Source organism: Pseudorca crassidens, chromosome 17 (assembly GCF_039906515.1).
Source record: "Pseudorca crassidens isolate mPseCra1 chromosome 17, mPseCra1.hap1, whole genome shotgun sequence".
In the NCBI taxonomy this organism is placed as follows: Eukaryota; Metazoa; Chordata; class Mammalia; order Artiodactyla; family Delphinidae; genus Pseudorca; species Pseudorca crassidens.
Window position 1 is genome coordinate 9,256,166 of NC_090312.1, and position 23,180 is coordinate 9,279,345.

General features: G+C 40.1%; 1 protein-coding gene across 10 annotated transcripts in view; it reads right to left on the reverse strand.

The window, feature by feature from the left end:
- Positions 1-23,180, reverse strand: part of PHF20L1 (PHD finger protein 20 like 1) — an 83,144-nt gene that overhangs the window by 11,408 nt on the left and 48,556 nt on the right. For 9 of the 10 annotated variants that reach the window (XM_067711206.1, XM_067711204.1, XM_067711211.1 and 6 more), the window contains 4 exons: positions 8,123-8,287; positions 4,215-4,396; positions 3,117-3,216; positions 1,547-1,742 (listed from right to left, as the gene is read on the reverse strand). In XM_067711206.1, coding sequence (XP_067567307.1) covers positions 1,547-1,742; positions 3,117-3,216; positions 4,215-4,396; positions 8,123-8,287 — 643 coding nt within the window. The remainder of the gene's footprint in view (positions 1-1,546; positions 1,743-3,116; positions 3,217-4,214; positions 4,397-8,122; positions 8,288-23,180) is intronic. The other variant, XM_067711212.1, reaches the window with a different exon arrangement.

Sequence of the window (23,180 nt, forward strand, 5' to 3'; positions counted from 1 at the left end):
TATGAATGTACAGAAATTCATATTGATGTCAAGGACAACCAGGTTTTAAAAAAAAAGCTTAGCTTAATAATTTAGTTTCTCCTTTGAGTTTCAGCATTTGCATGGCCTTTTTATAAAGAAATCCATATTCAGGTTTATGACATACAACCAAAGCAAATTCCATTCAACAATTACTGAGTACTTATCCCTCCACTAACCTCTAGGAATAAAATGATAAATAAGACACAAGCCCTACCTTCAAGGAACCCATGGCTTAGTAAGGGGAGGCAGACATAAACAAGGTGCACCAAAGTGCCTGAAATCAGTACGCATGGAGTCTGCCAAGGATGCGATCAGCTCTAGTTGGGAAGGTAATCATGAAAAAGCATTTGCTAGAAGGACTAATGGTAGAAGGTTATTCTGGCTGTGAGTAAAGGCCTGGAGCTATGTAAAAGCATGCTTCATTCAGCGATTATGGTTTGGTATAGCTGGAACATTTGGGGGAAAAATCAGGAGAGGGAAGACATGACAACAAAATGACAGAGAGAATACGCATCGTGGAAGGATTCAGAGTGCATGCTGAACGAGCCTGCACTCTTCGCATTGGGCACCAGGAAGACACGATGGTATATTAAGCTCCAAAGAGACAAACTCCTCCTTATCTTTTACTAGATCACATTGGCAACAGTATGAAGGATGAACTGAAAGAGCACAAGACTGGAGCCACCAGGAATTTACAAGGTATGGCAACTGTTCACGTGAGAAGAACAGCCCGCTCAGACAGTCTTGGTGAGGAGAGAGACGGGACGGTAAGGAACCACAGGGACAGAGTACTCAGTGGGCCTCACCACTGCGGGAGGGGCGGGACGGAGATGGAAGGAAGGGAAGGGGCACGTTTCCGGCCCAGGCAAGTGAGCCAAATAAAGAAAATCTTGTGAAGAACCAGTGAATCACCCTGTTTTATATAATATATGTATACTTTTAAAGAGAAATTCTAGGGAGGTATTAGGAAGAACTGAAAACAAGGACTTCAAGAACATTCTGATATGTATGGAGGCTCAGTGTTTTTTCTGTTTTTGTTTTGCTTTGTTTTTAAGGAGAAATTGCCCGGGATGACCATAACATATTTGGTGCACAGGAGACGAATGGATTATATGACCTGTTGGCTCCCTTCAAAGCCAATCTTAAGGTAATTTAAAAATATACCTTTGCATCTATTTCATCGTGACAGCATTCCTGAAGGAGGACACACACCACACGGTTCACCACAGCAACTGTACTTCTGTGCACAAGGTGAGCCCACAAAACAGTGTGACGGGACTAACATTTGCTGAAATACTAGACGCCGTTGTTATTCACCCACGCTTCTCTATTCCAGGACAATAGGCATGAAGGAGCTATTCATCCAAAAAGTTACTAACCTTTCCTTTTTTTTAAAGTTAAAATTTGTTCAAATATCTATTCTGTCTTCCAAGCTGCTAATCTGAACCTGCAAAAAGCCAACTGATTTAGTTTAAATTAAAATTCACACTAAAGTATGCCCCTCCCTTCGCCGCCCTTCACTTACTTTAGGATTCCGATCTTCAGCTGTAACCCATGCAGGACTTCCGTAACGCCATAGACATCAGCAAGCAGGTGGTGTGTGGAAACTATCTTTTTGGCATTGAGATGAGAGTAGTTTTCTTTTAAAAATGATAACCCACACATTCTCCCATTATTCAACCAATCCTTATCATAACGGTATTTTGCGCTCCATCTCTGACCTGTAGATAAAGTTGACATTAAAGTGACAAAGGATTCCACTTATTCAGATTTCCCTTCAACTGCTATCCGATTAACATCACTCAGTGAACAAGGCGAGCTCTAGGACTAAGAACAAATTCAAAAGACGAGTCAGACAGTGCGTCGAGGAGTTGGCACTGTGAGAGCTCCTCCCACCTTCAGATGTCCTGCCCGGTAAGCAGGACAAACTCCATGAAGGATGTGGTCAGTGGCAGGTCACACCTGCAGAGGAACCTTGAGTGTGTTGCTTTCCATTTTTTATGTCTCTGTTTTATGTCATCTGTTTTCTAAAAAGGCCAAAAGGGCTCGATAGAAACTAGACAGGGGTACCTGTTTCTCTCACTAACATTTGTTTTGAACTGGGCGAAACAAAGAGTTCCAGTTAACTGACTAAGGACCCCTCCCTCACATCTAAGAGCTCACAGAATCCAATATAATCCTATATCTTCACCACCGATAGTAATTATTTCCTATTACAATTAGTTGCTTCTATGTCTGTGTCCCCTACTATGCTGTGAGAGAGAGGAAGGTGTGGTTAGAATCAATCACCTTACCTCTCACCACAGATTTTGGCAAATAAAAGGCATCTGATAAATGCTGCTGGATGAATGAATGAACAAATGCCTACCTTCATGTAGGTTTGGATAACTCTCCTGCTTCTTAATGTTATTATTATTATTATTTCTGATAGACAGAACAAGGCAGCAGCCTTTCATTTGAGATGTCTAGATGGGTTCTGCCTCGGAGATGAAGTGCACACGACATGCAGAACACTGCTGCTCGGAGAGCCTCTGCGTGGAGGAAGGCACCTAGTGGACAGGGAGCCCAAAGGCACAGGTCTTCCTCTCGGTGCGGCCAGTCTAGCACCATCCTTGTGCACGAGGCATGCGACATTCTGTGCCCTAGCTGCGTCGTCAGTAAACTAAAGGACTTGGGCGTGATAACTGGACATCCCATCTGCTCTGACGTTAGGTTCATTTGCTGCACTATCAGACACTCGTTCAAAACCACGTCAGGAGGAGCGTGAGTTCAGACTCTGAGTCCGTTCAAATAGCCATATGTTAACCTATTTAGAAATCAATAGATTAAGGAGCTAGTTCTTTTCAGGTAAAAGCCACAACCCTCTCCTTCCAGTAAGGTAGTTACTTATGCTGAGGAATTTATGCTAATGCTTTTGCCTAAATAATTAATATAGAAAATGAAACTATAACAAACAGTGAATTTTAAATTTTAACATGGAAGCGGAGTCTAGCTGACACAGAGGTCATGGTGTCTCAGTCAGCTGACGTACAATGGAACCTGTACGTAACAAGACATCCAGACACCTTGCGATGAGCACAGGGACCGAAGCTTACCTGGAGGGTCCCGGCAGATGTAGCAGAGGTACTGCTCCGGGATGCTCTCCTCCAGCAGCCCCATGCACACGCTGTGCTGCCAGCACAGGCACTCTTCACACTGCCGGGAAACAACCGTGCTTTACTCGCTAGAAATCAAGACAGACCCCCTTCTCTCCAACTAGCTGGCTGAATCTTGCTGCGGCAGCGGCTGCGGCAGCTGCCACCAGTTCAATTCTTAATCCACGTAACAAAAGCAAGTGATGACTTACGAGAAATTTCACTTCTGAAACAGTCAGCTATTTCAAGCACTTCCTCTCGCTGCACCCATTAAAATGTGCTTTGATAAACTGGCTTAATCATAAAAAAAGGCATAAGATTATTTCTCCCATCTATTTCACACATCCTTAGAACTCTTAAAAATAGCTTATTGAAGTGCAGAAATTTAAAAAAAAAAATAGGTGACTTTGTAGCAGTGCGTTAGGCAACAACCTCTTAAAGTACTACCTGTGTGGTGAACCTATAAATTTGTAGTTCCCTTATTGAGAAAACCACTGAAAAGGGGGAAAAAAGAGGATTACTTTTTCTCCGTTTCTATAACTAACATCTCCGAATCTTCAAAATGTAACCACAAAATATGGGTTATGCTTTCCTTTTTTCTTAAAGATACCTTTTCTACAGGGAGAGGGTATTTGTAATGGTAATCCTTGCAACAAAGCTTTCCTTTAATCTTCAATACTGTGGAAACTTTTCTACCCTTTGAAGGGTGACTATATACCATGAAGTATTAAACAACAGGATCCAGACCAGCAGGAAAAGGATGGCTATGGTCTACCCTTCAGTGTGGATGCTAAGCCACCTTAATGGCTCTTGAAAAGAATTTCAGCTAGAAGACCTCAAAAGAAACACCCCGGAGAGAGAGCCTCAGATAAGAAAACAGTCTACTTCATCTGAAGAAGCGATCTGCCAATCATTACAACTGGTACTTTAAACTTGATGCTAAGCTAGAAGCCTCCATCTTCAAAAGGACGGTGAGGAAAAAGAGAACACACAGATGCCCCGACGAATGTGCTGAGCACCTGAACTAACTCATTCAGTGCTGAAGGGAAGGCAGGTCACCTGAATCATGAAGCCATTCTCCTCGTCCATTTCACAAATGCATCGCACAATTTCATTAAGCGCATCATCTTCATCTTGAGATTCCTCAAAATTGGTTGAATCAAAGTCCTGATTGTACTCATCCCCACTTAGGAGCAAACTCTCCGTTGAAGAATCATCTAGGAAATCCACATCCGATAAGTCTAGAATATACATAAAAGCATACTCAGCATTTTTTTTCATTTTTACGTCATTTTCTAGAAAGAAAGGCACTATGGGAAGTGATTATAAGCTATTAAGTATTTAGAAAGGGAGGGCAGACGAATGGGAATACAGCATTTGTCTCTAGACAAAGAAACAAATGATTTTTGAAGCTTAGGCAACTATGATTGTTTTACATCTTAATGTTAACACCATTACAAGTAACTCAGAAAGTATCCCTTAGTCCAGGTGCTTACAGAGGTTAGGGCTAAGGTTGATATTAACAATTAAAATGTGCAGTTTTCAAATGCTTTCACAAACATTATTCCTTCTGATCCTCACAACAACGGCTTGTAAAAAGAACAGGGTTCATTATTTGCACCATACAGCTACATAGCACTTCAGAGAGGTGAAGGAGCTTGCCTAGGGTCCTAGCAGCAATACTGTGAATCTTAACAGTAACAGTATCTTCAACTACCACTGCACTTAATACACACCAGGTACCACCCGAAGCACTTTAAATATGACATGACTTGCTCGGTAATGCAGCCAGCTAGTGGTAAAGCCGACTGCACACCAGGACTGCCCGACTCTACAACCTGTGCTCTTAATGATTTCAGCATTTCTTAAACTGGGATTATGAGTTCCCTAAGGAATTTTAAAATGTTTTAAATTTCATTTTGATAAAAATCTTTAAAAAAATAAATAAGTATACCCTAGAAGTTAGGTTATATTGATGACCACTATATACAACTCTATTTACATCCTAGGCTTTAGGTTGTACTTATAACAGCATTGAGTCAAAGACTATCATTTAGCTCAGGCTATTGAGGAAAAAAAATATCAAGGCAAATATAAGGAAATGTTTAATCATGACAAAGGGAAAGAAATGATGACAGGGCACTAAAGGTTTGCCGGAGTGTGGGTGGAGAAATGTTGGGGAAACTGAGTCATCACGTGGCACGTGACACAAGACCTCACCACTGCTCACAGGCTCCTGGAATGGAGGCTGCTCCTCAGAACAGAGAGCAGAGCTGGCTCCTCCCTACCTTACCACCCTAACCTGCAGTCACGTTCTCAACCATTCCTTCACCTGCTGCTTTCATCTCCCCTTTCTAGAATGTCAAGAGTCCATGAGGGCAATCAAGAGTCCATTGCATTGCTGAATGCTCTGTAGTCAGTGCTTAGGATGAAGCCTGATACATATGATAGCCACTCCAGAATGTTTCTGAAGAGGGAAGGAGGGAGTCGTTATATAGAGAAAAATTTTTCAGACTTAATCAGACCAGGTGGAAGTTGCCTGAATTCAAACTAAATAATTCATGCAATTTATATTTTAAATATTTCATATGACTTGGTGTTTTCCTTATCAGCTTCTAATCGTGCTTATTTTTTCCCCAACTCAATGTTTTTGAATGTTTCGTTTCTGATTTATAAAAAGTTAATGTTTTCTAGAAAAATAAATGTTTTCTTCTCTTCAGGATTGTAGGACATCTTGGAGAGAGTAAGGTCAGTAGAAATGAGACAATGGTACAGAAATACAAAAAAACATTCAAGGAACCAAAAGTAAATCAATTAGATATTATAAAATCTTTCTAATATTAACAATATGGGTAGTTTTGAGAACATGAAGAATAAATTTCATTTATTCATAATCTTGCTAACTTAAATCCAAAATTTGTATTTTCTCTTGGGCTTTCTTGAATACAAGTTCATGTTTCAAAATGGCAGACTAGAACATGGATGAACAGTTTCAAACACTGCTGCAGCACGTATGTGGTATTCAATGAATGGCAATCATAACAGGGTTAGCAATGAATTTAATTTAAAAACTACTATCATTGAAAGGAATTAGTGTATATCTCACATAGGCTTGTATGGCCAACACAGTCAGGCTTTACGGTGCCAGAAGGCAAATTTAAAAAACTGGCCAGAAAATCCAGTTCGACTAACTCACAAGCATCAACGCAGTGTTTGGCTGAATTCTGGAGGCTAAGTAAATGGGCCACTGGGTTGAAAGTTAAATAAGAAAAGCAAGTACAAGTTCTTTCTCACACTGAAATGGCCACCTGGACAACAGCTCCAACCGAGTGGCCACAGAACACTGTTCTCTTATAACTGCTGCCCCTTGAACTGACATTGCTCTTTCCCCAGACAGTATTCTCAAAGTGTGGTTTCCACATCAGCATCACCTGGGAGCTTGTCAGAAATCAGAAATACTATGGGTAAGACCCAGAACTGTGTTTTAAGAAGCTCTCCAGGTGGCTCTTATGCACATTGAGAACCTCTCCAGCTTTCTTCTCAGAGCTCAACGCTTGAACACGTGAAGGGCAGGCGAAAGACAGAGGGACTGAGGGCACACATTCATGGCACTCTTCCCAGCCCTCTCTCAAGTGTTCTAGTTCCAGCAACACCGGCCATCCAGATATTATCTCCCACTCTCCATCACTCTGTATAAAAAGGCAATTTTGAGACCTTGATGGCTCACAGTATGGGTGTTATGTGATTTTCAACCCTGGCTACTGGGGCTGTCTTGCCAGGACCCAACCTCCGAGAAATCCCAGATTTGTGCTCCGCTGAAGGACCTGATATCATATATTTTAGCATCACACCAATGAATCTAATGTACACCTGAGGTTAAGAACCACTGGCCCAAAAGGGAAAAGGGGACTTGTATTTGTTAGAAAAGGGAATAGAACTTTTTCTTAATCCCAATTTTTTTTTTTTAGATTTGAGATTTTAAAATCTCAAAAGTGCTATGTGCTTATTTTAGGGGAAAGGGAAGAATATGCTTTTCTCCACAGTGAGCTAGAGGGGAGTTAGGCCTGGAAGAGAATAGGCAGTAACAGTGCCAGAGAAAACACATGACCTGGCATCTGCCATGTAGGGCACTTAAGGAAAAGACAGGGCACTCCCCATAAATATCCCTGGGATTTTACATAGGACGAACCCCCATCCCTTACTCTTCACTCCTTGACTTTGGTTCCTACTGTGCTAGACCTCTGGTCTCAAGCCATCAATATCTGCAGTTGGGAGAGTTCCTCTTCCCATTGCTTAGAACACTGGCAGGTAAGAGTCCTCAACACCTTCCACTGTCAGGACTGGACTTACAGGAAAACCTGAGAGATTCCAACTCCAGGGCTCGTGTCACCACCTAACATGGCCTTCTGTCTACGTGCTTAATACCTGAATGTGTTCACATCACTGATCTGATCACATTTCCAGACTTTTGGTTACAGACATATCTGTGATCAGGAATTCAAAGTGCATTTTTAAGACTATGATAAATATCTGGCAGAAAAAGCATTACCTTAGGAGTTAAGATAGACCTTCGTATGAGTTTTAATTCTAATGCTAACTAGCCCCATAAGTTACTTAACCCATAAGCCTCTGCTTGTTTATGTAGTGTGGGTAACAATATCTACTTTATAAGCTGGTAGTGAAGAATATGAAAATACATGTAAAAACACCTGCAGAAGACCAGTACACAGTAGACACTAATTGTTTCCTTACTACCTGTCCTACAGTTAAGTATAAATGCCAATTTTACTTTATATAAATTAAAAAGTAGCTCAAATTTCTAATGTTGAGATTTTCATATTAGTTCATGGAATAACTTTTTAAATTGTGTGCCCTGCTCAGATAGGCCTCATTAAAGTATGTTTTATTTTCGGTTCCACATTTAAGAATCTTAAGACTTGTTTTAAGCATTACATGGTTACACATACTTTCACCACTAAGATCAACTGACAAAATTGCCCTTGGGTACTGATATGTTGTATTTTTCTCCGTAAACATGCTTCGTAGAGCCAGAGAACTCCCAGAAGATCGAGTTAGTGGAGAAGAGCACCTTTCCAAAAATTCTAGGGAACTGTCTTCATAGTCTGAATAGTCTGCAACATAAGATACATAGAGAAATATTAATAAAGTGTCAAGTAATCAAGAAGAGTCACTATAAAAATAATGAGAAAGTCATGTTTTATGATACATAAATAATCATGCCACCACTTTCTCTTCTCATCCATGAACAGCTAGATCATTATGCATCTGATGAACTAGGTTTGGCAAGGACACCTGGGACATACACCCCAGGCAGTATATACATAGCAGGGAGCACCATTTTCTAACTGGTACCCATAAACTCTTATTAAGTAGTCCAGAAGTGAAAAAGGATTACAGCTACATTTTCTCTTCATTATAATCACAGCTATGTCTGCAGTAAGATGTGCAAGATGGAAATTAACCTTTTTTTTTAAAGAGGTTCTCATGATGTCTAGCATGTCAATTATTATAGTGATAATTTGATCAATAAATTCTTCAGCAGAAAACCTCTGAACTAAATTAAATGGTCCTGAAAAAAATTAGTTCTGTCTTCCTCAGCTTAGAATGAGTCATGAAGATGGATAAGCAGAGTGGGGTGGGGAAGCAAAGACAGGAGAGGGTATGAGTCTAGGCACATGGGGAGGCCACAAAGCAGAATACCTGGCACATCTGACAAACTACAAGACCGTGGTTGGAGCACAATGAGTGAGGGAGATGAGCAATGAGGCTGGAGTGACACCAGCCAGATCAGGTTAAAGTTTTTTTTTGTTTTTTTTGTTTTTTTGTTTTTTTGTTTTTTTTGTTTTTTTTGTTTTTGTTCCATCTGTGGAATGGAGGAAGGAGTCCAGGGAGCACAAGTAGGCGGTGGGGACACAGTTCAGAGGCAGTGGCCTGGGTTGGGAGGCAGCTGAGGTGACATTTGAGAGGCAGACGCAGTCACCTGTGGACTGGAGATGGAAGGCTGAGATGCTACCTTCCAGGACGATTTCCAGGTTTCTGCTTGAACAACTAGGTGTTGAAACTGGCATTCTGAGATGGAGCTGAAGTGCAAATGGGAGATGGAGAAATCAGAGGAGAAATGCAGATTCAGAGGAGGGCTCTTTAAAGATGGGAGATCCTACACACTGTCCATATAAATCTAAAAATCCGGGGATGGGGAGGCAGGCAGTGAGAAATGCCAGGATTTTAAGAAGAGAAAGATAGACAGTCTCTTCACTGTAGTAGAGGCAAAGGAGAAGACTGATATATTCAGGTAAGTATGTGGATGTGGTGGATAAGAGATGCGCAAGTGCTCATCCGATGGCTTCTATTTCCTCAACTGAGTATGAGGCAAAGGATGTAAACTGATGCAGATTAGGGAATAAATAAGAGGTAGAAAAAGCTGAAGAAAGGTAGAGAGTGGAAAAGCAAGCTTACAAGAGAAGAGCAGTCCAATGCTGGTGTGTACTGAGTATCATCCATCAGAAGCTGGTAGTGTGGGAAGCAGAATAATGGTCCCCTAAAACGTCCAAAGCCTAATCCCCAGACTTGTGAATAGGCTGGGTTACATGGCAAAGGGGAATTAAGGTTGCTGATGGAATCAGGCTGGAAGTCAGCTGACCTTAAAATAAGAGATTATCCTGACTTATCTGGGTTGGCCTAATATCAACACAAGGGTCCCTAAAAGTAAAAGAGGGGGCAAAAGAGTCAGTGCCAGAGTGATGTAAAGTAAGAAAAGACTCGAGCCACCACTGCTGGCTTTGAAGATGTGAGCGGGACAAGGGCCAGGACACTTGGCAGCCTCTGGAGTCTGGAAAGGCAAGAAAACGGATTCTCCCCTAGAGCCTCCTGAAAGGAGTGCAGTCCTGACACTCTGATTTTAGCCCAGTGAGACCCATTTTGGACTTCTGACCTTCAGAACCTGAAGATAATCAATGTGTATTTTTAAGTCACTGTTATGTAGTTGTGACAGCAGCAATGGGAAACGAATATAGTGGTCATCGTAAATATCACAGCAGAGCTCACGTTTACCGAGAGCTCTCTATGTGCCAAACTGGACTTTAAGTGCTTTATGTGTACTAACTCGTAATCCTCACAACCATCCAATAAGGGAGCTACAACTGCTAGTGCTGTTTTACAAATGAAAAAACAGAGGCAGAAAAGGTTAAGCTGCCCAAGAATACACAGCTATCAATGGCAAATCCAACATTTGAGCCCAGACAGCCTGACTACAGAAGCCTTACTCTTCAACAAAAAGCATCACTAGTGGATTTCAACATTTAACGTGTACACACACTGGAAGGCTTGTTCAAACCACTTCCTGAGCCTCACACCTGCGTCATTCAGCAGTGGGGCCACTCCCAGATGATGCTGGTGCTGTCAGCCCTACAGAGCCTTCTCTCATAGCCTCCCAGAAACTGCAGGGCTGCCAGCACCGTGTTACTCAAGCACAGGCGTGGAAACGTGAAGGGCACTGATTAAGCGCTAGCCAGGCACTGGGTTAAGTATCGATACTTCACGATTACCTTAAGGCATCCTAACAATAAATCTACATAGCAGAAACTATCGTTACCCTTTTACGAGTGAGGAAACTGAGGTTTATAGCATTTAAATAACTTGCCAAAGGTCACCCAAGCTCTAAGTGCTGCAAGCAGGATTTGAACCCACACACTCAGCTCTCAAAAGCTGCCCTTTCATCCATGACATGCTACAATGCCCTCTCAGCAAAAGTGAAAGCAGAAGTACTGGCTGAGTATAAAAATGGTAAAAATCTCAATTTGGTGTTAAAAATAGAACATAGCTGACATTTAATCTCTTTATGTTATATTAGCAACTGAACAAAATTTCTTAGCATTCTACACCCCTCCTGTATTCCCCGCTCCCACGCCCTCAGGCTATTATGAATAAAAGTCTACTGCTATGTTTCAGGGTTAGAGCAATGTAATCTTCTACATAAAGCTTCTCTAAATAGAACTGATTAGGGGACTTCCCTGGTGGTCCCGTGGTTAAGACTCCGCGCTCCCAATGCAGGGTGCCTGGGTTCGATTCCCGGTCAGGGAACTAGATCCCGCATGCATGACACAAATAAGACCCAGCACAGCTAAATAAATAAATAATAAATAAATAGAATTTATTTTGTACTGCTTTTACCACACACAAAATACATCATACCTTTCCTAGTAGATATTTATGCATGCTTTTTACCACTCGTAACATATACGCTTGCTTACAAGTGCCTGGAAGGGAATCTTGGTTTTTACTATACGATACTTTGGATTCTCTTTGCATTTCTCATTCTAGTTCTTTTAAACCTCTGTATGCCTTCAGTTTTCTCATATTTACAGATACATGAAAGACAAAGAGATGGTGAGATGTGCTCAAAATAACAAAGCTAAAGACTGGCAAAGATGTCACTCTTAAATAGAATCCAACACGGCAATTTCTCACACACACAGATTGAACACAATGTTAGCTTTATATTATGGAAGCTAATTCTGGTAATTGAAACATGTCAACCCACTCTTGAATGGGATAATTATAAAGAACTACTTAACTCAATTACTACTTTCCATAACTTCATTTAAACAGATAACTACTGACTTAGTATGCCAACAAACACGAGGGAAGGATACACAGCCTAGTAAACAATCTTTAAGACACAGGAGGTAAGATTAACAACACAGCATGATGGTTGAAGTTAAAATTAAGACTCAGAGGCCAGACTGCCAGGGTTTCAATCTGCTTTTCTCCACTCACTAGCCATGTGAGCTTGGACAACTCTCTTCATCTCTCTGTTTTAGTTAACTGTTTATAAAATGGGGATAACAGGCCTCACCGTAAAAGGTTAATGCGGGGATTAAATGACCTAGTATATGTAAAATGCTTAGTGTTTGGCATATAAAAAGCACCAGCAGGATATGCAAAATCACACTGAGTGATGAAAAGAAAGATTTTTTTAAACTCCTTAATGGCAGTAATTGCAGACTAAAATACATATTCTATTAGGAACCTCACGTAGTAATAATGTGAATTCTTTAAAATTAAGATGTCTTTGAAATTTCAAAGTTACTTAAACCCCCCTATTTCCAGTTTAAAGAACACTCTTCTGATTTAATCATCTGGGAAAAAGTGTCACTTCCAAGATAAATGTAAATAGCCCAGAAAAAATTCTCCTCAAACGTAATAACTAATTGCAAAGACATTGGTAATTACTCGACCCAACTCCTGCTGTGTATGAAGAGCAATGCTTCTGTACATCTTTAGTATTTACCAGGACTCTACTTTCAAAGTTAAGATTTTCACTTATAGATCTGATTTTAAAACATTTTTTAAAGGTTTATTTTTTTTTTTTTTTTTTTTTTTTGCGGTACGCGGGCCTCTCACTGCTGTGGCCTCTCCCGTTGCGGAGCACAGGCTCCGGACGCGCAGGCTCAGCGGCCATGGCTCACGGGCCCAGCTGCTCCGCAGCATGTGGGATCTTCCCGGACTGGGGCACGAACCCGTGTCCCCTGCATCGGCAGGCAGACTCTCAACCACTGCGCCACCAGGGAAGCCCAAGGTTTATTTTTTTAATGGCTCTTTATAAATAGGGTTACCATAGGTAATGGTGGGTTACAATTCTGAGGTGCAAATTTTCTCTGTACTTTTTTCTCTAAGACTTATTAATCCTAATCCCTCTCTCCTTTCTTTCAAGTTACCACTTCCTGCATTCTCATAACTACCCCTCACTTTGCTACCAGGTATGGCCCACTTCTCACTTTGTTCTTTGTCAGCCCCTCCCTGTTATCGTCTCCCCACTTTCACAGGTGTTTTGGTACACAGGATTCTGCATCTGCTGCTGTAGTACTGGAAGAGAGCTGTTTGCCGATGCAACGTAAGGTGACTTAAAAACCTTGGCCCTTCCTCTCCTCACGCCTTGGTGTCTCTGTTGGAATACCCAAGGCAGCCAAATCCCCTCAGCCTCTGCTCAGCTGCGAGTACATCTGGCAGTCTGGTCTGCAGTGTGAAGCTTGTCATTTCTGCATTCCGATACATAATCACGGGAGGGCAGTCACTAAACAAGGGAATCTGTGGTTCATGGTTTCCATTTACAGAGCTCCAGAGCCTCCTAACGTTAGGTTCTCTCTAGTATGGATTCCATAGAGCTATCTGTGAAGGGGTGGGGTGGAGGAGAAAGGCTGAGAACCAGTGCAGACACAGAAGTGTCCAGAGATGTTCAAGACAATCTCTGGGAAGTGGTTTCAACTTTTTCAATCCCATTTTCATCCCATATCTTTAAATTTACTTTGGTAGCTTTAGAGTTAGAAAATGTAGAAATTTCATATCCTGTGGAAAGATTAGATGTTATTTTTGGTCTATAGAGTTAAAATCTGAAGAATTTACCAAAAGTGACTACCAACTCCGAAATTACCTCGTTGGCTTTACAGTTTTTAAAACTGTTTTTTCTTTTAAGTGTTTGATGAATACGGGGAAGAAATGGGTATGACATAAAGCACATAAATACTGCAAAAGACTTAGGTACTCATCATAAAATTTAAGAGGCTGTCACTGTCAGTTCTGAAGCTTCCTTTGTGCCACTTTCCAATTTGAACTAATAAATTTCCTTCGTCCACCTCAGAGGTAATCACTATCCTAAATTTCTATTCATCATTCTCTTGCTTTCATGCTTTTGCTACATACATTTGAATCTCTAAAAAATACACTGTTTAGTTTTACAAATTTTTGATCTTTACATAAATGAAATTATATTACTGTACATGTTTTCTTCAGTGACTTTTTATTTATTTATTCTTCTTAGTTATCCATTTTATACATATTAGTGTATACATGTCAATCCCAATCTCCCAATTAATCCCACCACCACCACCACCCTGCTGCTTTCCCCCTTGGTGTCCATACGTTTGTCCTCTACATCTGTGTCTCAATTTCTGCCCTGCAAACCGGTTCATCTGTACCATTTTTCTAGGTTCCAAATATATGCGTTAATATACGATATTTGTTTTTCTCTTTCTGACTTACTTCACTCTGTATGACAGTCTCTAGATCCATCCATGTCTCTACAAATGACCCAATTTCATTCCTTTTTATGGCTGAGTAACACTCCATTGTGTATATGTACCACATCTTCTTTATCCATTTGTCTGGAGATGGGCATTTCGGTTGCTTCCACGACCTGGCTATTGTAAACAGTGCTGCAATGAACATTGGGGTGCGTGTGCCTTTTTGAATTATGGTTTTCCCTGGGTATATGCCCAGTAGTGGGATTACTGGGTCATATGGTAATTCCATTTTTAGTTTTATAAGGAACCTCCATACTGTTCTCCATAGTGGCTGTATCAGCTTACATTCCCACCAACAGTGCAAGAGGGCTCCCTTTTCTCCACACCCTCTCCAGCATTTATTGTTTCTAGATTTTTTGATGATGACCATTCTGACCGGCTTGAGGTGATATCTCATTGTAGTTTTGATTTGCATTTCTCTAATGATTAGTGATGTTGAGCAGCTTTTCATGTGCCTCTTGGCCATCTGTATGTCTTCTTTGGAGAAACGTCTAGTTAGGTCTTCTGCCCATTTTGGGATTGGGCTGTTTGTTTTTCTGATATTGAGCTGCATGACCAACTTGTGCATTTTGGAGATTAATCCTTTGTCTGTTGCTTCGTTTGCAAATATTTTCTCCCATTCTGAGGATTGTCTTTTCATCTTGTTTATAGTGTGCTTTGCTCTGCAAAAGCTTTTAAGTTTCATTAGGTCCCATTTGTTTGTTTTTTAGTTTATTTCCATTACTCTAGGAGGTGGATCAAAAAAGATCTTACTATGATTTATGTCAAAGAGTTTTCTTCCTATGTTTTCCCCTAAGAGTTTTATAGTGTCCAGTCTTACATTTAGGTCTCTAATCCATTTTGAGTTTACTTTTGTGTATGGTGTTAGGGAGTGTTCTAATTTCATTCTTTTACATGGAGCTGTCCAGTCTTCCCAGCACCACTTACTGAAGAGACTGTCTTTTCTCCATTGTATATTCTTGCCTCCTCTACCAAAGATAAGGTGACCAAATGTGTGTGGGTTTATCTCTGGGCTTTCTATCCTGTTCCATTGATCTATATTTCTGTTTTTGTGCCAGTACCATACTGTCTTGATTACTGTAGCTTTGTAGTATAGTCTGAAGTCAGGGAGTCTGATTCCTCCAGTTCCGTTTTTTCCCTCAAGACTGCTTTGGCTATTCAGGATCTTCTGTGTCTCCATACAAATTTTAAGACGTTTTTGTTCTGGTTCTGTAAAAAATGCCATTGGTAATTTGATAGGAATTGCATTAAATCTGTAGATTGCTTTGGGTAATATAGTCATTTTCACAATATTGATTCTTCCAATCCAAGAACATGGTATATCTCTCCATCTGTTGGTATCATCTTTAATTTCATTCTTCAGTGTCTTATAGTTTTCTGCATACAGATCTTTGTCTCCATAGGTAGCTTTATTCCTAGGTGTTTTATTCTTTTTGTTGCAATGGTAAATGGGAGTGTTTCCTTAATTTCTCTTTCAGATTTTTCATCATTAGTGTATAGGAATGCAAGAGATTTCTGTGCATTAATTTTGTATCCACAAATTTACCAAATTCATTGATTACCTCTAGTAGTTTTCTGGTGGCATCTTTAGGATTCTCTATGTATAGTATCATGTCATTTGCAAACAGTGACAGTTTTACTTCTTCTTTTCCAGTTTGTATTGCTTTTCTTTCTTTTTCTTCTCTGACTGCCGTGGCTAGGACTTCCAAAACTATGTAGAATAATAGTGGTGAGACTGGACATCCTTGTCTTGTTCCTGATCTTAGAGGAAATGCTTTCAGTTTTCCACCACTGAGAACGATGTTTGCTGTGGGTCTGTCATATATGGCCTTTATTATGTTGAGGTAGGTTCCCTCTATGCCCACTTTCTGGAGAGGTTTTATCATAAATGGGTGTTGAATTCTGTCAAAAACTTTTTCTCCATCTATTGAGATGATCATATGGTTTTTAATTCTTTAATACATTAATATGGTGTATCACATTGATTGATTTGCATATATTGAAGAATCCTTGCATCCCTGGGATAAATCCCACTTGATCATGGTGTATGATCCTTTTAATGTGTTGTTGGATTCTGTTTGCTAGTATTTTGTTGAGGATTTTTGCATCTGTATTCATCAGTGATACTGGTACTTTTTTTTTTTGTAGTATCTTTGTCTGGTTTTGGTATCAGGGTGATGGTGGCCTCACAGAATGAGTTTGGGAGTGTTCCTTCCTCTGCATTTTTTGGGAACAGTTTGAGAAGGATGGGTGTTAGCTCTTCTCTAAATGTTTGACAGAATTCGCCTGTGAAGCCATCTGGTCCTGGACTTTTGTTTGTTGGAAGATTTTAAATCACAGTTTCAACTTCATTACTTGCGACTGGTCTGTTCATATTTTCTATTTCTTCCTGGTTCACTCTTGGAAGGTTATAACTTTCTAAGAATTTGTCCATTTCTTCCAGGTTGTCCATTTTATTGGCATAGAGTTGCTTGTAGTAGTCTCTTAGGATGCTTTGTATTCCTGTGGTGTCTGTTGTAACTTCTCCTTTTTCATTCTGATTTTATTGATTTGAGTCTTCTCCCTCTTTCTTGATGAGTCTGGTTAATGGTTTATCAATGTTGTTTATCTTCTCGAAGAACCAGCTTTTAATTTTATTGATCTTTGCTACTGTCTTCTTTGTTTCTATTTCATTAATTTCTGCTCTGATCTTTATGATTTCTTCCCTTCTGCTAACTTTGGGTTTTGTTTGCTCTTCTTTCTCTAGTTCCTTTAGGTGTAAGGTTAGATTGTTTATTTGAGATTTTTCTTGTTTCTTGAGGTAGGCTTGTAATGCTATAAACTTCCCTCTTAGAATGGCTTTTGCTGCATCCCATAGGTTTTGGATCGTTGTGTTTTCATTGTCATTTGTCTCTAGATATTTTTTGATTTCCTCTTTGATTCCTTCAGTGATCTCTTGGTTATTTACTAATGTATTGTTTAGCTTCCGTGTTTGTGGTTTTTACGGTTTTCTCCCTGTAACTGACTTCTAATCTCATAGTGCTGTGGTCAGAAAAGATGCTTGATATGATTTCAACTTTCTTAAATTTACTAAAACTTGATTTGTGACCCAAGATGTGATCTACCCTGGAGAATGTTCCATGTGCACTCGAGAAGAAAGTGTAATCTGCTGTTTTTGGATGGAATGTCCTATAAATATCAATTAAATCTATCTGGTCTATTGTGTCATTTAAAGCTTGTGTTTCCTTGTTAATTTTCTGCTTGGATGATCTGTCCATTGGTGTAAGTGAAGTGTTAAAGTCCCCCACTATTATTATGTTACTGTCAATTTCCTCTTTTATAGCTGTTAGCAGTTGCCTTATGTATTGAGGTGCTCCTATGTTGGGTTCATATATATTTATAATTGTTGTATCTTCTTGGATTGATCCCTTGATCATGATGTAGTGTCCTTCCTTGTCTCTTGTAACATTCGTTATTTTATAGTCTATTTTATCTGATAGGAGTATTGCTACTCCAGCTTTCTTTTGATTTCCATTTGCATGGAATCTTTTTCCATTCCCTCACTTTCAGTCTGTATGTTTCCCTAGGTCTGAAGTGGGTCTCTTTAGACAGCATATATATGGGTCTTGTTTCTGTATCCATTCAGTGAGCCTGTGTCTTTTGGTTGGAGCATTTAATCCATTCACGTTTAAGGTAATTATCGATATGCATGTTCCTATTACCATTTTCTTAATTGTTTTGGGTTTGTGTTTGCATGTTCTTTTCTTCTCTTGTGTTTCCCACTTAGAGAAGTTCCTTTAGCATTTGTTGTAGAGCTGGTTTGGTAGTGCTGAATTCTCTTAGCTTTTGGTTGTCTGTAAAGCTTTCGATTTCTCCATCGAATCTGAATGAGATTCTTGCCAGGTAGAGTAATCTTGGTTGTGGGTTCTTCCCTTTCATCACTTTAAATATGTCATGCCACTCACTCCCTTCTGGCTTGTAGAGTTTCTGCTGAGAAATCAGCTGTTAACCTTATGGGAGTTCCCTTGTATGTTATTTGTTGTTTTTCTCTTGCTGCTTTCAATAATTTTTCTTTGTCTTTAATTTTTGCCAATTTGATTACTATGTGTCTCGGTGTGTTTCTCCTTGGGTTTATTCTGTATGGGACTCTCTGTGCTTCCTGGACTTGGGTGGCTATTTCCTTTCCCAAGTTTGGGAAGTTTTCAACTATAATCTCTTCAAATATTTTCTCTGGTCCTTTCTCTCTCTCTTCTCCTTCTGGGACCCCTATAACGTGAATGTTGTTGTGTTTAATGTTGTCCCAGAGTCTCTTAGGCTGTCTTCATTTCTTTTCATTCTTTTTTCTTTATTCTGTTCTGCAGCAGTGATTCTGTCTTCCAGGTCGTTTATCCATTCTTCTGCCTCAGTTATTCTGCTATTGACTCCTTCTAGTGAATTTTTCATTTCAGTTATTGTATTGTTCATCTCGGTTTGTTTGTTCTTTAATTCTTCTAAGTCTTTGTTAAACATTTTTTGCATCTTCTCACTCTTTGCCTCTATTCTTTTTCCAAGGTCCTGGATCATCTTCGTTATCATTATTCTGAATTCTTTTCCTGGAAGGTTGCCTATCTCCACTTCATGTAGTTGTTTTGTCTTGTTCCTTCATCTGGTACATAGCTCTCTGCCTTTTCATCTTGTCTATCTTTCTGTGAATGTGGTTTTTGTGCCACAGGCTGCAGGATTGTAGTTCTTCTTCCTTCTGCTGTCTGCCCTCTGGTGGATGAGGCTATCTAGGAGGCTTGTGCAAGTTTCCTGATGGGAGAGACTGGTGGTGGGTAGAGCTGGCTGTTGCTCTGGTGGGCAGAGCTCAGTAAAACTTTAATCTGCTTGTCTACTGATGGGTGGGGCTGGGTTCCCTCCCTGTTGGTTGTTCGGCCTGAGGTGACCCAACACTGGAACCTACCCAGGCTCTTTGATGGGGCTAATGGCGGACTCTGGGAGGAGTCACACCAAGGAGTACTTCCCAGAACTTCTGCTGCCACTGTCCTTGTCCTCACGGTGAGACACAGCCACCACCACCCCCCCCCCCGCCTCTGCAGGAGACCCTCTAACACCAGCAGGTAAGTCTGGTTCAGTCACCTATGGGGTCACTGCTCCTTCCTCTGGGTCCCGATGCGCACACTACTTTGTGTGTGCCCTCCAAGAGTGGAGTCTCTGTTTCCCCCAGTCCTGTCGAAGTCCTGCAATCAAATCTCACTAGCTTTCAAAGTCTGATTCTCTAGGAATTCCTCCTCCCGTTGCCGGACCCCCAGGTCGGGAAGCCTGATGTGGGGCTCAGAATCTTCACTCTGGTGGGTGGACTTCTGTGGTATAGGTGTTCTCCAGTTTGTGAGTCACCTACCCAGCAGTTATGGGATTTGATTTTATTGTGATTGCGCCCCTCCTACCGTCTCATTTTGGCTTCTCCTTTGTCTTTGGATGTGGGGCATCTTTTCTGGTGAGTTCCAGTGTCTTCCTGTCAATGACTGTTCAGCAGTTAGTTGTGACTCTGGTGCTCTCGCAAGAGGGAGTGTGAGCACATCCTTCTACTCTGCCATCTTGAACCAATTCAGTGACTTGATTTGTAGCTTAACCATTTTGTTGATGAGATTCCAGTGGGTATAATCCATTTATTTACATAGTGATACGGAGTCCACTGAATGGACAGGTGGACACCTGGGCCGATGCCAGTGCTGCTGTGAACATTCTTATATGTGTCTCCTGATGTACCTACTGTGTGAGTTTTGTTAGGAATGTGAGGTCATGTGGTAAGCACATCGTCAACTCTACTCTCATCAGAAAAGCATCGCTGCTTTTCCATAGCAGTCGTACAGCTGTCTCCATCTCCTCAGCAACGTCTGACATCATCCACCTTGTAATTTCCGCCCATGTGGCAGATAGGAAATAGATTTCACCAGGTTCTGAAAACTGCATTATGCAGCTGCTCATAAGAGTGAGCACTGTATTACATAATCATTTTTATCATTTTCAGGTTTCCACTTCTGTGAAATACCTGTTGAAACCTTTTGTCCATTTTCATACCGGGTTTTCTTTTCCTTTTTGATCTGTAAGGGTTTGAAATATATTTTGAATACTAATGCTTTGTCAGGTATTTGCATTGCCAGTATCTTCTTATGGTTTGTGCTGCATTTTCACTCTCTTTATAATGCTTGTGATGAACCAAAGTTCGTTTCAGTCTAGTCACATTTTCAACCTTTTTGTTTCGGGTTAGCATTTTTTGTTTAGAAATCTCTGCCCAAATATAATAAAGATGTTTTCCTATACTTTCAAAGTTCTATAATATTGTCTTTCACATACTAAGTCTTTAATCAACCTGGAATTGATTTCTGTGTACGGTGTAAGGTGGAGTCCATTTTCATTCTTCTTCACCATATGGATTATAAATTGTTCTAATACCAATTACTGAAAACTTCATCCCTTACCTGTTATACTAAGATGTCAGCTTTGAATAAACCAAGTTTTGAAATATGTATGAATCTGCTTTGGATTATTATCCTGTTCTTAATAAATCTATTCTTTCAAAATACCTCACTGCTGTAATAACTATAACTGAACAGTAATTCTTCTCCTTATTCTTCTTCAAGAGTGACTGTATTATTTTTGGCTCTTTACTCTTCCATATTAAGTTTTAGAATCAGCAATGAACCTATAGATTTATTTGAAGTGACATCAATAGCGAATCTACAACCCCACGAACATGAATTATTTCCCATTTGTTTAGGCCTTCTTCACATTTCTAAATAAAGTTTTATAATCTGCTAGTCACAGTTTTTTTTCAAACATAAGTACACCTGCATGTATCAAATGGCTTTTCTACATTTATCAAAACTGTAATGTTACTGTAGTGAATTTCATTAATTGATTTTCTAATGTCAAACCGACTCTGCATTCCAAACCTATGCAGTCATACTTTTAAATATACTGCTAGATTTAATTCCATAACATTTATTTATGTGTTTCGCATCTTTGTCCATAAATAAGAACAGCCCGTGATTGTCCTTTCCCATACCGTTCTCTTCTGATTTTGAGAGCAAAGTTATTTAAATCATCTAAAGTGAATTTGGAGTTGTATTAGTTTCCCAGGGCTGCCCCAACAAATTACCACAAATTTGGTGGACTGAAACAATAGAAATTTATTCTCTCTCAGTTCTGGGGGCCAGAAGTCCAAAATTAGGTCTCAGCAGGGCCACCTCCCTCTGACTTCTCTAGGGGCAAATTCTTCCTTGCCTCTTGCAGCTTTTGGTGGCTCAAGCTCCTTGGCTTGGAACTGCATCACTCCAAGCACTTCCTATATGTTTGCACAGACTTCTCCCCTGTGTCTCAAATCCCCCTCTCCTTTCTCTTATAAGACACCAGTCATTGGCTTTAGGGTTCACTCCAAAACCCAGATGACCTCAATCCTAATTATATCAGCAAAGATCCTATTCCCAAATGCAGTCACATTCACAGGTATGGGGTTCAGGAGCTGGACACCTACTTGTGGGGGACATGATTCATCCCACTACAGGAGTGCACCCTCTTTTTCTAAATTCTAAAATGATTTATGTAAGTTTGGAATAATCTGCTTCTTTAATGTTTGGTAGAACTTGACAGCAAAACTTGTTGGACCAGGATGTCTTTCTTTGTGAAAAGATTTTAAAATGCTGATTAAATTTCTTTCAAGGTTTGAAGACTATTCAGGTTTCTACCTTCCTGGATAAGTTTGGTTTCTGCCAATTGCCCATACCTTCAAATAACCTCTCAAGTTCACTGGCATAAAGTTGTTTACATTATCTTATTTTTATGTCTGGAGCATCTGTAGTTATGTTCTCTTTATTCTTAATATAGTTTATTTGTACATTTTGTCTTTTCTTTCTTAACAGCCTTCCCGGAGGTTTGTTGATCTTATTCGTTTTTTACAAAAAAATTAATTTTGGCATTGTTCATTTCTTCCTAGCATTTCTTTTTAACTTATTAATTTCTGCTCATATGTTCATTAATCATATTCACTTCTGCTTTTTTTGGACTTATTCTTTTCTAACTTCTTAAGCTCGAGACTTAGCTGACTTTCAGCCTTCTTTTCTAATGTAAGCATGTACACCAATATATATTCTTCTTCTAAGTGCCATTTTAACTACATTCTCAAGTTTTGACACATATATAACATTTTCATCACCTGTCAGGTTCTTAACATCTTACTTTCCCTTTGGTACTGTGCTTTCATCCATAAATTATATAAAAATATTTTGCTTGATTTCTAAACATATGGGACTTTTTGTCTTTTCAATACTGATTTTAGTTAACTATAATATCTTTAAAATGTGTTGAGGTTTGCTTGAAGCTGCATCCCATGGTCAATTTTTTTTTTTTTTTTTTTTGCGGTAAGCAGGCCTCTCTCACTGTTGTGGCCTCTCCCGTTGCGGAGCACAGGCTCTGGACGCGCAGGCTCAGCGGCCATGGCTCACGGGCCCAGCCGCTCCGCGGCAGGTGGGATCTTCCCGGACCGGGGCACGAACCCACGTCCCCTGCATCGGCAGGCGGACTCCCAACCACTGCGCCACCAGGGAAGCCCCCCATGGTCAATTTTAATAAATGTTTGTGTCTGTTTGATAAAACTGTCTACTCTGCAGCTGCTGAGTTCAGTGTCCTGGACAGGTCTATTAGATCAACTGTGCAGCTGCCATCTTTCTTAGTATCCTTACAGATACTTTTGAGTTTTGTTAATTTATTAATTACTAAGAAAGATATGAGGATGTTACTCTTGTGATGAAATTCAGAAATTGTATGTCTAGAAAGATATAAAGTGAACTGAACCTTTATCATTATATGGTAACCTCCTATCTCCAGGAATGATTTTTGCTTTAATGACTATCTAGAAGGACATCCTTTAGAGACAGGCTATTGATAGAAAAATAATTTGGTTTTTTCC